Below are 17,269 nucleotides of genomic sequence, written 5' to 3' on the forward strand. Positions count from 1 at the left end.
GTTATTTTCTGAACAGACCTCATATGGTATAACTTAACTGTTGTAATGAATTTACTTTAAAAATTACTCTTAAATATAAGAATATTTTATTCTATAAAAATATCTCTAATATTTACAACATAAAATGGAAATGTACAAATAAAGAGGAAAATGTTGCATGCACTAGCTCATGGGTAGCAGTTTCCAGTAACATAAAAGAGACCACTAAATTACACATTTTTTACCTAAGTACAAGGTGTGATCAAAAAATACGGTGAATAATTTTTTATTAAAAAAAGTAATAAGGTTACATAGAATTCGATTTAATCTCCTTCAAAGTACTGTCCTTGGCTAGTAGTCAGTGCACTTATCCCAACGTTGACTCCATGACTGGAGGCATTTCTGGAAGGCGTCTTTCGTAAGGGCTTTCAGCTGCTCAGTCGTGGCCCTCTCAATGTCAGCAATGGTGTCAAAACGTTTTCCTTTAAGCACTGTTTTAATTTTTGAGAAGAGCCAATAGTCGCATGGTGCTAAATCCGGTGAGTATGGCGGATGAGGACAGACAGAAACACTTTTTTCGGCCAAAAACTCACGAATGAGAAGCGAGATGTGACACGGCGCGTTGTCGTGGTGAGAAAGGTCCATTATTTCTGGTCGCTTTCTCACTCGTCTCATTTGCAATTCATTAGTTAAAATGCTTTGAACGGATCTGTACGAGATGTTAAGGTCTTCCGATAGCTCTCGAATAGTCATTCGCCTGTTTGAACGAACCGTTGTTTCTACTTTTTGCACATTTTCAACTGTTTTTTATGTTACTGGACGTCCCGCACGCTGCTTGTCTTCAACAGACTCATTTCCGTTTTTAAATCGGTCATACCACTTGTACACAGTCTTCAAAGTTACCACATTATCGCCGTACACCGATTAAAACAAAACTTAATGTTAATACGTTGTTCAAAATCCATGTTGCGCGACAGACACGATAAACACAACCTCACTCTAGCGGCTCTGGCAAGCTCGAACGTGTTACAACTTGTCCCTGCCTGTCTCAGTTGATCACGCTATTGAACAAATTACAGCAGATGGATGTAGCGTCGGCAGTTGCCACTATAAAAATTCATTCACCGTATTTTTAATCACACCTCGTACACTGCCAAAATGATTTTTTTTAAAAGCAATTTATGTTTAATGTTTTTATTTGTGAATTACTTTTTAACTTTATAAATTATATTTTAGATAAGTTTAAAAAATAAACCTATTTTACATTTTCAAATCTATGATCTTTTTAAACCTTTTTGGCTAGAAGTTAAATTTTCCTTTATTTCAAATTATTTTAGTAGTTCTTTTACTATATTTAAAAATTACAATAAAATATTAAAATTATAGTGTCTTTTATAACACAGATTGCAAAAAAAGAATGAGACTGATATTTATTTATACTGTATTTTTATGAAAACTGGCTTGTTTTAACTTTGTATAAAAAATAAAAACTTTTTATTGTATTATTTGTAATAAAAATATCTTGAGTGATACTTTTTTATTACATAAATTTTATTTCATTTTATAATGGACCATTCTTTTTATGTAGTGATGCCGATTCAGATGAGGAAGTATCAAACATAATGACTGGAATGAAGGCTAAAGTATTTGAATTCTTAAATGCAGCACCTGAAGTTGAACTCAATGAAGTGAAGTGTACTCATAAGAAAATAAAAGCTCTGATTGAAGCACGTCCTTTCAATGGCTGGAAACATTTGGTATTACATTTTTAATCTCTAGTTAAATTTTTGTATTATATCTTGTAAAATTTATTGGATTTGTTATTCGCTTTACTCACTTTGTATGTAATTACTCAGGGAGTACACAGTGAAATATTTTTACATATTCAAAGATTAAGATGTGAAAGGCTTGAGTTATTACAAATTTTCCTTATATGGTGTTGAATTTTCCGATTTACATTGCATATTAATTCTTTATTTAAGATATTAATTGACTCATCAAGAAAGATCTCCAAGCTCTTTAATATTTTTCCTGTGAAAAATCTGTTGAAACAAAACTATTGAACTTCTTTCCATTTGCAGCTTTACGTTTAAAATGTGCAGAAAATATTTTCATCCAACTGCATAAAATAGAATTAAATAAAATTTAAATTAACAGTTGACAAGTTTCCATCAATCCTTCATATCTTTTTAGAATAAAATCTTTTTGTAATTGAAATGAGATACGTTGTGTTACTTGGTAGATTCCAGAACTAATATCTTTCCATAACTTTATACTAGATTACTCTTCAAGATTCTCATGTTTGTATACATACCATACTAATAATAATAATAATACAAAAGCCTTTTAAAAAATGTGTGTCTAAAAATTACAATCTTGTATTGCAGAGCTGTTCATAAATATTCTCCTTTTTTAAATATTTTTTGTGATAACCATCATAATTTTGAAAGAGTTTACTTTTTGTAATGTATAAGGTATTGGAAATTGAAAAAAAAAGGTTCAGATGTAAATAAATTTTGAGTTTGTTTGTTGAATTACTTTGTGCATAGCCTTGGGTTTGGTTCATTGGCAATCTTGCTTTGTGAAGCTTTGTTTCTTTCTACATGTAAACAGTTGACTTATTAAAAGTGAACTGTAAATTCCGTTAACTATTGAGCTGTGCTGGAGAAATTGATTATTAATTTACTACTTGTAAATTAAACTGTTGTCGTTAGAGTGTAGTGAAAATATTATTAGGAATCAAATACATAATTGCAGAAGAAAGCAGTTTACAATTTTTTTTTTATATTAAATGAATATTTATTTTGAGAACAGTTTCAATAAACTTAATTGTGGATTGTTATCTCTTGCAGGTGAATACTTGTGAATACAATAGGAGTATCGGTACTGATATATTAAATGCTGTTCAGGATTTATTAACAGCTAGGGCGGTTCTTGCTGACTTAATGAGCCGTTGTGAACTCATAGCAAAAAAGACTGAAAATGCAGTAGCTAGGGGTGCAACAAATATTACTGAACAGCCTTCATTATTAACCTCTTGGTAAATAACAGTAAGCATTGTCATTAAGTTTAATGTTTAATTATATAAATTTTAAACTCTCACAGTTCATTAACTGTGAGGGTTTAAAATTCAAGTTCAATCATAACAATTTATGATTGAACTTTGTTATAAATTAGGTGGTTTAACTTTATTGACAGTTTTCTTAATTTTTGACAATTTTGGATTAGATAATCCAGAAGAAGGTTTCAATTATCCCTCCTTTACTTTTGTTATCATGAAAATATCATTAGATAAAGAATCTTGGGTAGCTAAAATAAACATAACTTTGGATGAAATGTAATACATGATTTTCTCACAATATGTACTTCTTTCAGTAAATAGATTGTCCTTTGGTGAAGAAATATCAGCAATTATCTGCTTGGTATTACAAGAGTTAGCAGCTGATTAAGTGGCACCAATTTGTCAATAAACGATCCTTGAGTAAATTCAAAAGTAGCCATCCTAATATCTTTAGTCAGTCAAAATTAAAAAAATATAAATGACTTGAAACAGTGTCCCGAACAAACATTTCCAGAAACATTAAAATAAAGTCTTGTATCCTTTGTATTTCATGAATTCTCTATTTGGCAATGAGGTACAACCAAATTAACTAAAACAGATAATACAATAAAAGAAACTCCCTTACAGGATGACTGTAAGGCGAACTCTTAAAGGAGTTTTCTGTAAGGAAATAAACAACAACAAAAAACGACTAACTGATTATTACAAAGAAATGCAGAGGCATTTCTAAAAAAAAAGCAGGGCAGAATACAAAAACCAATTGATAAAAGAAGCATTAGTAAATTTCAGACTTTAAAGACATAGTGTGACTGCATTTAAGAACAGTTGTCATGTATCAAAAGTGCATAATGGTATTCAAAGTGTGATAATTGTGAACATTTTTGGGTTAACATTTTACTTCATGAATGTGTTTATTTTTCTGTTATTTAATTTCAGCAAAATTGTCTGCTGGCATTAATTAAAACATTTTATTAGGGAATTTTTAAAATTACACATAGTATTTTAACTGAATTCTTTTGTACCTATAAGATAATACATTTTTCCATTAACATTTCAGTAAATAAAACTTCAATATTAAAGTATATTAAAGATGTTTCTTATTTACTATCTAAAATAATACAAAATGAGAAGTTGTAGGTGTAACATATCATGCTGATTTCATTTTCAGTTAAAGCATGAAAAGCATTTTTAGATCAGATTAATTTTAGAGGATGTTATAAAAAAATAAACTTATGGAACTAATAATAATAAAGCCATAACTGTGATATTTTTGGTAAATCTTGAAAAAAAGACTAGAATGAAATTAAATTTTTGAGACTTAAACAATGTAAAAAAAGGAGATATTAGTAATTTATGCAGCAATAAATTATAAAGAATAGATACATATGATGAATCCCCATTGTTTTTAAATTAAAACTTGGAAGAATTTGGAGTTGCTGAAACAGTAGATGAAAGTCAAGAATTATTTATAGTTTGCTTATTTTTGCTGACACTGGGATCCCATCAAATGAGCAATCAGAGTGAATCTGTTGATGGGAGAGAAATTCATTCTAAAAATCGAGGAGATGACGGAGTGTGCCACTCTTCGCTTTGCCGCTTTGTTTCAGGATCATACTCAAATATCCAGGATTCATCTCACCTGTGATCACACGATTGAAGAATTTTTGGTCATTGTCAATCCTTTTAAGAAGATCAACGCACACGTTTCTTGATTGTCCTTCTGTTCCATTGTGAGGTTTTTCAGCACCAATTTCGCACAAACCTTTCGCATGTCCAAATCGTCAAAATTTGATGTACGGTAAAAGTGTTTAAATTTAACTGTTCACTCATCATCCTCATTGTTAAATGACAGTCTGATCTTACAAGAACCCTCACATGCTCAACGTTTTCGTCAGATTTTGAAGGTGAAGGTCTCCCTGAGCGAGATTGATCTTCAACGTGTTCTCGGTTCCAAAAATTCTTTGTGCTAGCGGAAAACTTGTGCTCTTGATAACCAATGTTCCCCATAGGCCTGTTTCAACTTTTCAAAGATCATACTTGCAGATTCCCCAAGTTTAACACAAAACTTGATTGCACAACGTTGCTCTAAATTCCAATGCTCCATTTTCATAACACGCAACAAAAACACAACTTCACTGTTGGTGCTGTCAAGATTAATGTGTTGGCTGAATGGAGTTGAAACTCGTACTGAGCATGTGGAAGGGATGAACAAACCAGTCTAGCACAGACCGGTAGACACAGCGTTGCCAGATCGCTCATAGTATTATCAGTCTCATTACTTTTCTCACACTCCTTGTAGATTTAGATTAAGGAATTAGAAAGAAATTTGAATATACAGTTTGAATTTAAGAGATTTTGATTTGAGGAAGAGAGAAGTTTTAAGTAATACCATTTTAATAGCGGAGAAAACTTTTAAATAGAACTGAAAATTATAAAAATATGAAAGATAATAAGAGAATATATGAGGCATGTTGAGGGACTGATATAGAATACTGAGGAATAGAAAAATGGTTTAAATAAATCACTGACTTATGAAAAAAAAACACTTGGTTCATAAGATTCTGGAGCTATTTTTTTCCTGTTATGAAGTGGTAACTAATTTCTTAGATTAGGGATGTTCTGGGATAGTATCTCCTGAATTGAGTACTCAAGAGGGAAATCACAAAGTCAGATTGAGATGGTTTGGGAACATACAGTATCCTAGTGCAATAGTAGCAAAAGTAATTTTTAATTTAATTATAATATAAAGAAGACCTTAAGGAAAATTTTATTGAAAGGATGGTAAGATTGTGTAAAGGAATACCTGAAAAGGAGATTAGAGATGGAGAACATTTTCAAGTTGGAATGGTGGGAAGATAAATTAAAACAATCTGCAGTTCAGTCTTATAATTACTGTATAAAAGGAAAGACAATGATGAATGGTATCTGCAGTTTGCTAAAATATGAGGTAGGATAGATGCACTGTTGCAGTAGATTTTGCAAATAGTATTTACTTTTCTTTCCAAATATTCATCATATAACTGTGAATAATGGTCGTTTGTATGAAAATTATGTTGGTAATCTAATTGTTTATAGTTTTCAGTTAAAAAGCTACCAGATGGTTGGATTAAACTGGCTTGCAGTAATGCATTCACAAAAAATCTCTGGAATTTTGGCTGATGAAATGGGTCTTGGTAAGACAGTACAGGTCATAGCATTCCTAGCACATCTCAAAGAAAAGGGATTCTCTTTAAAGAATTGTCCACATGTTATTATTGTTCCTACATCAACATTAGGTATGTCAGAACCTATTATTATTATTTTTTTTGTTTTATAGACAGTATTTTGCTTTTCTAAGAGTTGATATTTCCTTTAATAGTGAAAATGACTTATGTAGTATTATATGCAATTCTTGTAACTGTATTCACAATTGCCGACAATGTAAAGAAGATTGAAATACTTGTTTAATAATTTGTGATTATCAAACAAATTCCAATGGCAATAAAGTCTGTAGTGTACTTTTATAAATAAAAAAAGATTAAAATATAATATATTTAAAAATTAGAAATTATTTTATTTAAGACATTGTTGCCTTAATGATTTAAGTACTTGCAGCTGGTAATAGATGTGTTCATAATACAAGCTGCCAAACAAAACATTTTAGCTCATTTCATTATTAAATTATTTAAAGTACTTAAAAGTGTGCATTTTGACCATGAGTTTTTAATGCAAATTAAAAATAATATTTTTTTTTTCATTTTCTGTCTAGTTATGTACATTCAGACTTTACTTCTGTATTTTCTTATTTTATTACATGTCATAGGTTAGTTTTGTTTTTGATATATAATAAATTTTTTTTTTTTGTTTATCATGTTTTCCATTAGAAAATTGGTCAAATGAGTTTGAACGGTGGTGCCCAAATATGAAAGTAGTACAGTATTATGGTTCACAAGAAGAACGAAAATATAAAAGATATAATTGGATCAAGTATGGTTTTGGTGATACTGAAGTCGTGTTATCAACGTAAGTTTAGATAAATTAAGTTGTTTATACATTTTAATTTTTTTAAATTTTTAATCCAAATTATTATTAATTGAGGTAGTTTTTCTGTTATATTTATTCATTAATGCTCCCCTCCCAATATCATTCCCAAAATAATTTTTAAACTTATTGTTAATTAATTATTATAAGTTTAAGTAAAAAAAAAGATTCCAAAAATTGATATTTTTAAACTTTCATTGGAACTACCCTACCTTGTTTTTAGAAAATTGACACCAAACTTTTAAACTGCTTGTCCCATGTACATGAGTCTCTATATCAAATTTCATCAGAATTGATTTATCCAGTCAAAGGTTATTAAGCTTCAAACACACCAATACATGTATAAGTGTTATTTTTTAAGTAAAGTTTGTAAACCTAACTAGTAAAGATATTGTCAAAAACTTTTCTTTATTTAACTCTTTTCACTATTTTCTACATAGTTACCTTATTTGTTTAAACATTTATCATAATGTTTTATTAAATCATTTATACCCAGATCATAGAAACCGCCAATGAAGACAATCACATTGCTTATTCTGTATGACACACTGAAGCTTTTGTCAAGGTCTCGAACTACACAGCTGAGTTTATTGTCGTCCCTTTGGGCATAAAATCATCTAACAGGACACAATATCTGTCCCAAAACACTGTTGCCATAACCTTACATATTGACATTGTCTGTTTAGCTTTCACTTTGACTGGAGATGTTGTGTGTTTCCATTCCATTAACTACCACTTTGATGCTGGAGTGATGTGAGAAACCCATGTCTCATCTCTTATGACAATGTAATCCAAAAGTTCATCTCCTTCTACACTGTATCAGGTCAAAAATGTTAAAGCACTAGCCGTACTTCTTTTTTGGTTTTCTTCAGAAAGCAGCCTTGGAACCCATCATGAGCACACTTTTTTTTGGACTACAAGATTTCAGAAACAATTTTGTACAACACTGACCTTGAAATCTATGGGAATATCAGTGAAAAAGTGGAAATCATGAATCACAGTTTTCATGAATTTTTGCATCAACTTTGAATACCAAATCATATATGTGATGCAATCGAAACAACAGAAGGTTAGCTCGATCGCAGGCCTTCATGGACATTATCCCACCTGTTCTTGAACAGTCTTACCCACTTATACACTTTGATGTCACTATTGAATTAGGCCTGTAAATCTCACATATCTGGTGATGAGTGTCTACTGCTGACATGTTCCTTGCAGTCAAAACTTGAATCACAAACAATATTTCACAATCGGCAGGCCACTAATTTATTTTAAACACTTCAACTTCACAGTATAAACCATTCAGTGATGCCACGACTGAAAATGGCATCTGCATTTGTGTAAGGCATGCCCCAGGAGCCAGATTGCATACGCATTTTGACAGCCACACAAAATTTACGTAGCTACAGCCAATTGAACTTTACTTAAAAAATATCCCTCATATATATGAACCCCCTCCCCACTTTTTCTGTTTTTTTTGGAGTCCCTGGGTCATGAAACATTGAAATTGAAAAAAGACCCATATCCCATCTTTTGACTGATCACCATACTTTCCTTCTTGCAGCATACCTTAATCTATGATTCAAGGAAAGTAAAAAAAAATTTTTGAGGAACAATAAAATTTTATAAAAGCAGAAAACTTATTTTTGGTAATTTTGTAAATTCTTTTTTTTTTAAGAAAGTATAAATAAACTGTCTTTTCAAAGAGATTTTGATACTTAAGTTGTTAATAACTTAAGAATATGGGCAAATTTGTGATATTCTGCCCTGATTGTTTGCAGTCTTTTAGGGGATTATCAAACTTTCACCTAAAAATAAACAGAAATAAATCCGTTTTTCCTCCTTCATTACCTAAGGTAATTATTCTCTATATATATATATATATATATATATTCTTCTCACATGTTAGCTCTTTCTAAAGAATGATTTTCCATTCTCTCCAGTGATGTAAGTTTGTAATTCAGTTCAAGTATTTTTTTTTATGTTACATCTAATCGTCCAATAATTTTTATATCTTATTCCTATTTCATTCACTACATCTCTCTTTCAACCAATTTTCCTTCACTACTTTACCCTTTCTCTTAATTTTATTTTCAAAGATCTTTGTAGATTTCTTCTCTCATCCTTTTTATTTTCACTCCTAATAGTATCTTGTAATCCATGTTTTGTAATTTCTCCTCTCTCATTATCCTTTTCTACCATAATTATTATTTTTAAAATCATTCATTAATTTTCTAATAGTTACATGTTTATTTTCTATTTTAACTCTAAATCATTCTTTTTTAACTTACCTTACCTTCACCACATCTTGGTTTTAAGTTTTTCCAATTTTTTTAACCTTTCATTTGTATGGAAACTGTGTTGTTTTTTTCCATTTTTGGACTGTGCAGATATAATTTATAAGGGCTCATAATTATTGGTATACACTTAATGGAAATTTCTGAAAGTTTGTTCCTATTTTCGTTTTTCTTAGCTCATACTCTTTCAGTATTTATCTTTTTCATCTTTTTAACATGTATCCAATCAGAATCTTTTATTAAATGGTTATCATTTTTTTGTGTACTTGATTGTAATCATTTACTTCTTTAAATCTCTTTGCAGTTTCTTCTTCTACTGAAAAGCTGTGGTATTGTTTCAGATATGGGCTTTGAATCAGTCCTAATAGAATACTTTCTCTCTATCTGTTGTATATGATAACATAGTCTTTGTTTTATCATTTTATTCATCATTGTTTGGTTATTTGTTAATGTAAAACGAAAGTTCTATAATTTCCTGATAAAAATTCTTGTTCATATTTAATTCTTGCTAAATCTTTCAACTCATTAACTTTTTTTAAAATTACTAAAAAGTAATCTTTCTTTAAGAAATCATTCCGTATCTGCCTCTTCACAAATGCCCACCTCTTATGATAACATTTTCATCAAATGTTGTAAGATTTTCAACAGAACTTAAGCTTCTTCCGCATCAATGGCAAGATCTTGTGGCTCATAAAGGAAGATTTTGAATATATGATAACAGGTGCTGTTGCAGGAACGGAAAATTTAATTAAACACATAATAAAAGTCAAACTTAATTTTTTTTTTCAATTTGCATGACTATGAAAGGTTACATCATTCATGATACATTTTGCATTAAAGCATCAGTTAAAGATAATATTCTGTAAATGACAGCGTTCATGAATACACATGCTTCCATCTGTGAATGCAAATTCATTGTAACTTGTTGGAACATCTCAATAATGGTTGTTTCAATCTCTTTTCACGACATTGCACACTGTATTTTCACTTTTTCACTATGCAAAATTGGTGTAAAAGGTGAGGATTCTGTAAATCCCAGTAGTAAAAAAGTCTACCATTTAATATAACCATTTAGATGAAAGTGGACTTCATTAGACCAAACATTTTTCAGAAATTTTCAGTTTTGTCATTTTTTGCTAGAAATTGTAGCCAAGACTTACTCTCCCATTAAAATCATGAATTTCAATACCTGGATCACTTAAATTTTATACAGGTGAAAGTTTAAATCTAAGATCAGTATTTTGTTTAAAGGATGAGACAAGCCAAATGACACAGTATGTTACTGTCGAGAATGCTGTGGATGCTGGAGCAACGGAATGAAGTACCCATTGCATTTTCTTTGAAAAAATACATTTTTACAGGTCAGCATGCCAAACCCATTATATCAAGGCATAAATAATATTAATTCGCTACAAATATCTTCACTCTCTGTACCAAAGAGTCTGGTAGAGTAATGAACATCAACACTCTCAGAGAAAATAACTATATCTGGTGCCTCTTGTATTTCAGATGCTTTAAATGTTTTACACACACACACACACACATAAGAAATACAGGTATAAAACTACAAATTAATGTAGTAACACTTTCTATTGTGAAGAAATGCACTGTACACATTTTTTCTATTCATGGATCTAATTGAATATCAGTGACTGTAGTAGTTGTTAAAAAAAAATTATTTAAGTCCAATTAAAAATAAGTGTGTGTACTAAACTAGAATTTTGATGAACCATCAGAGAACCATGATTACTGACAATGTCTAATTTATTTTCTATTATGTTATATCATTAAGTATCAGATATTCATGGTAATGTCAGTATAATATTATTTTTATTAAAACATTTTGTTGCTTTTAGGTATCAGGTTGTTTCTGGTTCATATGAAGATAAAAAATTGTTCCGGGTAGTACAACTTCATTATGCTATATTTGATGAGGGTCATATGCTGAAGAATATGAATTCACAACGTTTTGAAAACTTGTTTAGAATTAATGTATGTTTATAATTTTTGATATTAATAAAACTTCAGATGTATTCTTTAAGCACCAATATCTGATATTTATAAAACATTTGATTGTCCTTCCCTAAAGACAAACATCAGATTTGTCAGATGTCAGAAATTTTGACTGTAACTTCCATAAATATCAGTGTAATCTTAAGTCTGTTTAAATAACAGAAAGTATATAACCCGTTTAGTTCCAACCTTTTTTGTGATTACCTTGTAAAAATTGACAGGGGTGTTTTCATATGAAATACATGTTTAAACAAGAATAATTATATCTTGAGTGAATTTTAAGATATGTCTTTAAACTTTAAATTGATTTATTCAGAATAGACCAAAGAATGCACATATCTTGTTGGACATGCAAAACTATTTTCAAAGAAAAATTTATAAAAACTGAAAAATCTTCTACTTATGGAAAAGTTAGTTTTTTTTCATTTTCCCTTCAGAGTAGTAGAAAAAAAATTTTACACAATATCAGCTAGACCACTAGAGAGAAAAATATGTTTTTTATACATACACAACTTTTCAGTTTGATGTGTATTATAAGTAAATTTAAAAAAATCCTAAATGAAACGCTCAATTAACACACACATTGGGTTCATAGGTGAGTATGATCTAAATTGCTGCCTACTCATTATAATACAAAAACATGAATATATAAATGTTAAAATTAAAAGCACTAGTAGTTGCTTAGTGTAATAAAAAAATAACAAAGTGCACAGTTAAAATAAACAAAACACAAATGCATGACTAAACAAATAAAGCATGTCCAAGACAACTGGTTGGCCAACATGGGATTTAATTATGTTTTAACTAAACTGGATATGTATGCTTTTGAAATTAAATTTACCTTTTATAAAAAATACTTTTCTGCAGATAAGATATTTCTAAACAGTTAATTTGTATTTTTAATTTAAAAAAGAGAATTTTTGAAATGGCCATTCCAACATACGCTGCAATTTTCACATAATTTATAAATGTTCATTTGATCAGACATTGGTTGGCACTGAAATGGTTAAATTAGTAATAAGTTATGTTTTAACCATAATAGATTACATCAGGTTAATATTATTATTTGGCTTATTAAAGCGCACATATCTATCAGTATTACATCTTGTTTGTTTGTTATAATTGTCTTTTTACTTCTTACTCTATAATAAAAACAAAGAGTTTGTGGTAACTTTTATATATATTAAATTCATTACTACTGTAATCGCTCTCATGTTTAAAAACCCCCTCTCATTGTCGCTTTATAAATTACAAAAAGATGTATGCTAATCGATATTATGAAATTTTTTTTTTGTCTTCAGTCATTTGACTGGTTTGATGCAGCTGTCCAAGATTCCCTATCTAGTGCTAGTCGTTTCATTTCAGTATACCCTCTACATCCTACATCCCTAACAATTTGTTTTACATATTCCAAACGTGGCCTGCCTACACAATTTTTTCCTTCTACCTGTCCTTCCAATATCAAAGCGACTATTATTATGAAAATAACAATATAAAATTAATAACTGTTAAATAGTGAAATCTTGTTGTGTTTTGTCTAAAATTTAAAGACAATATTAAATAATCACTGCTGACAAATTTGATAAAGAGTGTTTTATTGAAGAAAAGAGAAAACTCATTTGAAAATTTGAGTCAAGAAAGCAAATGATCAGGTGAAAAATTAGAATGAAGTGTCTAGAAAAAAAGAGTAAAATAAGATAGAAAAGTACAATAATTAATTTTTATAACTAGTACTGAGCTTACATTATCATTCAATGGTAAAACTGAAAAGAAATAATAATTTAATCTAATAGTTATCTCCTTGATAACATGATTTCATTTTAATCCACTAGAGTACATATATTTTCCTTCCGTATACTGTTAGGACTGGACAGTCATGACAGTTTACACATTTTAACTTATCATTTTTAATTTTTGACTTCGATTTGGTATTTTATTTCCTGATGATGGCTTTCAAGTAAGCCGAAAAAGCTAGAGGATATTTCAATGTGTTAGTAAGGGGGATTTTAATAATTATTAATATTATTTAATTAATTAACGTATCAGCAATACCATGTTAAAGAAATTAAAACTGAAAAGTTTTTTGCTTGAGGAGACTCAAGCAGAAAACTGAAAATGTCATGTTCAAGAATAAAACATCCTATATCAGGCTTTCATGTAAAAAATGAGAGGTGAAATAGGTTGATGTTATCTACTTCACTGAACTGAGTGTAACATTGTACTTAAAATGTGCTTAGCCCAACTAAGCACAATTAGTCCAACTGTCATAGAAACTGTCTGTATAAAAAAACTTAACCCATTATCACTGTATTTATTCTAGGGAAAGCATCTCTAGCTTATGGCTCTTGACACTTCAGACGCTTTACATATAACACAATAATAAAAAAGATAGTGTAAAGAATTATTTTTAGTCTCATTTAGTCATAAATGGTAAACGTAAATCTATTTCTGTTATGAAATAATGATGATTTTACGCGCATTAGAGTAAATACGAGGTGCTACCCAAAAGTTTGGGGAATTTTACCATAAAAATAAAATAGCTTACTGTAACTTATAATTTCCACTGTCTTTTTCAAAGTAATCCCCTTGGGCATTGATACAGTGATCCCAGCATTTTTCCCATGATTCCATGCATCCCTGGAATTCTGCAGGTAAAAGTATTCGAAGCACGTTCTGCGTTTCTTCCTCAACTCCTCAATTGTGTTAAAACGACGGCCTTTCAATTGAAATTTTATTTTCAGAAAGAGAAAAAAGTCGCACGGGACAAGGTCAGGTAAATAGGGTGGGTGGGGAATCACTACCGTCTTTTTGGAAGCCAAGAAATTACGAACGGCTAGCGATGTGCGGACGCATTGTCATGGTGCAGAACCTAGCTGTTGTTACTCCACAGATCTGAACGTTTGCACCTAATGCTTTCACGTAACCGCTTCAAAACTTCACAATAGAACATCCCATTGACAGTTTGACCAAGAGGAACAAATTCCTTATGGATAATGCCTTTGATGTCGAAAAAACAATCATCATGGACTTCACGTTGCTGCGAACTTGGCGTGCTTTTTTTGGCCGCGGTGAATTTGGCGAGTTCCACTGCAACGACTGCTGCGTAGTTTCAGGGTCATATCATGTCTCATCACCGGTTATGATGTTGGAGATGAAGTTAGGGTCATCTCTTGCTGAATTTTTCAATTTACTACAGACAGCTACATGATATTGTTTCTGGTTGCTGTTCAACAGTCTGTACGAATTTTGCAGCAATGCGTCTCATGTTCAAATTGTCCGACAAGATGCGTTGCTCGGACCCATATGACATTTGTACGATTGCACAAACATCATGAATTGTTTGTCTACAATCTGCAACAATAGCCTCTCGCACTTTCGCGATGTTTTCCAATGTTGCGCTTGTCGATGGTCTTCCTGAACGCTCATCGTCATCGACTGTCGTTCGTCCATCTTTGAATCGTTTGTACCACAAAAAAGTTTTACATTTACTCATACCATTGTCACCAAATGCTTCCACAAGCATGCGATGGGTTTCTGCACCAGTTTTTTTAAGCATGAAGCAAAATTTGATGCAGGTTTTTTGCTCTTTAAAATCTGCCATTTAGAACTTCGCCAAAGCTGTAAAACACAACTGCACAAAAGTCAACAATGCAGTCTCTCACTGTTACAGCTGTTGGAACACTGATTCACAAAGAGTGAATGAAATTCAAATTCCCCGAACTTTTGGGTAGCACCTTGTATATGAACTTTTAGTAGCATAACTTTTTTTATCTAAAAGATAAACACTTGATCCTTTTTTTTCTCTCAAACTAGGCCCTTTTTTCTTATTAATTACATGTATCAGAATAATAATTAAGCATTTTTGTAATATCTTAAAAATTGCATCACTTTCATCATAAAATTAATTTTTTTGTAATTTGTATTTATTATTTTTTACAGGCCAAATATAGATTGTTGTTAACAGGTACACCAATACAGAATAGTTTATTGGAATTAATATCTTTGTTAATGTTTGTTATGCCAGATATGTTTGCCACTAGAACAGATTATATAAAGTACCTGTTTGAAAAAAGAACTGTAGGTATTATAACTTATATTAATATTAATTATAATGATTGGTTTTTTATGTTAATTTTTGTGTGCATTTCTGTTTTTGGAAAATTGAGTATTATAAATTAAGTTGATTTATGTGAATGTTAACCTGTATATGAGTGATAGAACCCTGGTTAACTTAAATGCTTTCAGAATGAATAAGAATTCTTAACTAGCTACATTATATAATAGTAATAATAATAATAATAATAATCTTTATACATAAATCATAATGTGCATATTAGTGTTTATGCATGTATGTTATGCATACATGCATAACATACATGCTTTTTTTTTCAGCAATAGCATTTTAAATCACAAACAGAATCATACTTTTTTAAAAGGTATCTTAATAATTTTCACAAGCAAAATTTAGAAGAAAGGCTGAAATTTATTTCTTTAATGAAGATAGTAGAGACTGTTTTTTAGATGTCATTTTATGTTTATTTGAAAATGTTATTACTGTTTTTGTATGGTGATTGATGATTTTTTGCAGCAAGAGCTTTCTACACACATATATATAACTCAACTCAATCCACCCAAGTACAGAAATAAGACAACTCTTACCTTACTTTTATTTTTTATATAATTTTTGTGAAAGCACTTTTGCAGGACCCTGCATAATCATTCGTGTGCAATATATTTAAATAAAATTACATCAAACATAAGAAAAATTAAAAGATTAAAATTACAATTACATACACAAAAACATGTGAAGTCAATTAAATAAAACAGAAATATATAATGACATGTATATATGGCTACCCAAATACTACAGTACTGTACTGTTTAAATAAATATTTCATGTAATATCTGTAGAGATGCTGCTAGCTGTTGCAGCTTTTATGATTGTATGTCCTTGAAATTCTGTCTATAAGTTGATTAGAGTTGAATCTTTGTTTATATTTATGTATATAATGTTTTTGTAATATATCTAAATTTTTATTTATATCTTCTTTTTTAGTTTCTGATATTTTCAAATTAGCATTTACATCAGAAATAGAATTTTTTTTTTTATATGAGGTGATCTGCAACATTAGAGAAGCCCAATTTTTTATTTTTATAATACTTAAAATGTTCATAAAATCTGGCTTTAAACGATCTATTAGTTTTACCTATATAAATATCCTCAATATCATTACACTTTATCTTATAAACCTATATAAATTGTATAAATCAGTATTATTATTATTGGTTTTTTAAATATTTTATTATGTGGTTGTTAGTTTTATGTGTAGGTTTAAATTTATCCTTGTCATAAACTTTGGTTATATGTTCAACAATGCTGTTAGTGTGTGAATATTTTAAGTAAACATTATCAATCTTCTGGATCTGGCTCTTTTGGTCAAGTCGATTGCAATCGTAAGGGGAGGTGCACATCTAGATGTTAAAACAGTCCTAAATCCAAAATTTCAACATCCTACAGCTAATTGTTTTGAGTTATGCGAGATACATACATACATATGTATGTACCGACATCATGCCGAAACTAGTCAAAATGGATATTTCTGTTGATTTCTGAAATCAAAATTTTTCACAGACGCACTAATTCCTTTACTTCATACAAGGAAGTAAAAATGCTCCTTATAATTATGTATACAAAAAGAAATATTTTGATATTGCTCTTAATAAATATAAACTTTTGTAATTTTTACAATAGTACATTTAATTTACAAAGTATGTGGTAAAAAATATGATTATGTTTATAAAATTTAATATTTCTATCGGTTATTTGTTTTCAGGTTTGAAAAAAATGTTTTCCTTTTTACAATTATAGATTTTTTTTTAACAGGTACATAAAACCAAC

General features: G+C 30.0%; 1 protein-coding gene across 3 annotated transcripts in view; it reads left to right on the forward strand.

Moving 5' to 3' along the window:
- The window catches only part of Etl1 (SWI/SNF-related, matrix-associated actin-dependent regulator of chromatin, subfamily a, containing DEAD/H box 1), a 62,762-nt gene that overhangs the window by 25,230 nt on the left and 20,263 nt on the right, over positions 1-17,269 (forward strand). For all 3 annotated transcript variants that reach the window (XM_075372877.1, XM_075372876.1, XM_075372878.1), the window contains exons 6-11: positions 1,568-1,736; positions 2,832-3,019; positions 6,116-6,315; positions 6,904-7,042; positions 11,214-11,349; positions 15,310-15,447. In XM_075372877.1, coding sequence (XP_075228992.1) covers positions 1,568-1,736; positions 2,832-3,019; positions 6,116-6,315; positions 6,904-7,042; positions 11,214-11,349; positions 15,310-15,447 — 970 coding nt within the window. The remainder of the gene's footprint in view (positions 1-1,567; positions 1,737-2,831; positions 3,020-6,115; positions 6,316-6,903; positions 7,043-11,213; positions 11,350-15,309; positions 15,448-17,269) is intronic.

The sequence above is a fragment of the Lycorma delicatula genome, chromosome 8 (genome assembly GCF_047948215.1).
Source record: "Lycorma delicatula isolate Av1 chromosome 8, ASM4794821v1, whole genome shotgun sequence".
NCBI classification, from domain to species: domain Eukaryota; kingdom Metazoa; phylum Arthropoda; class Insecta; order Hemiptera; family Fulgoridae; genus Lycorma; species Lycorma delicatula.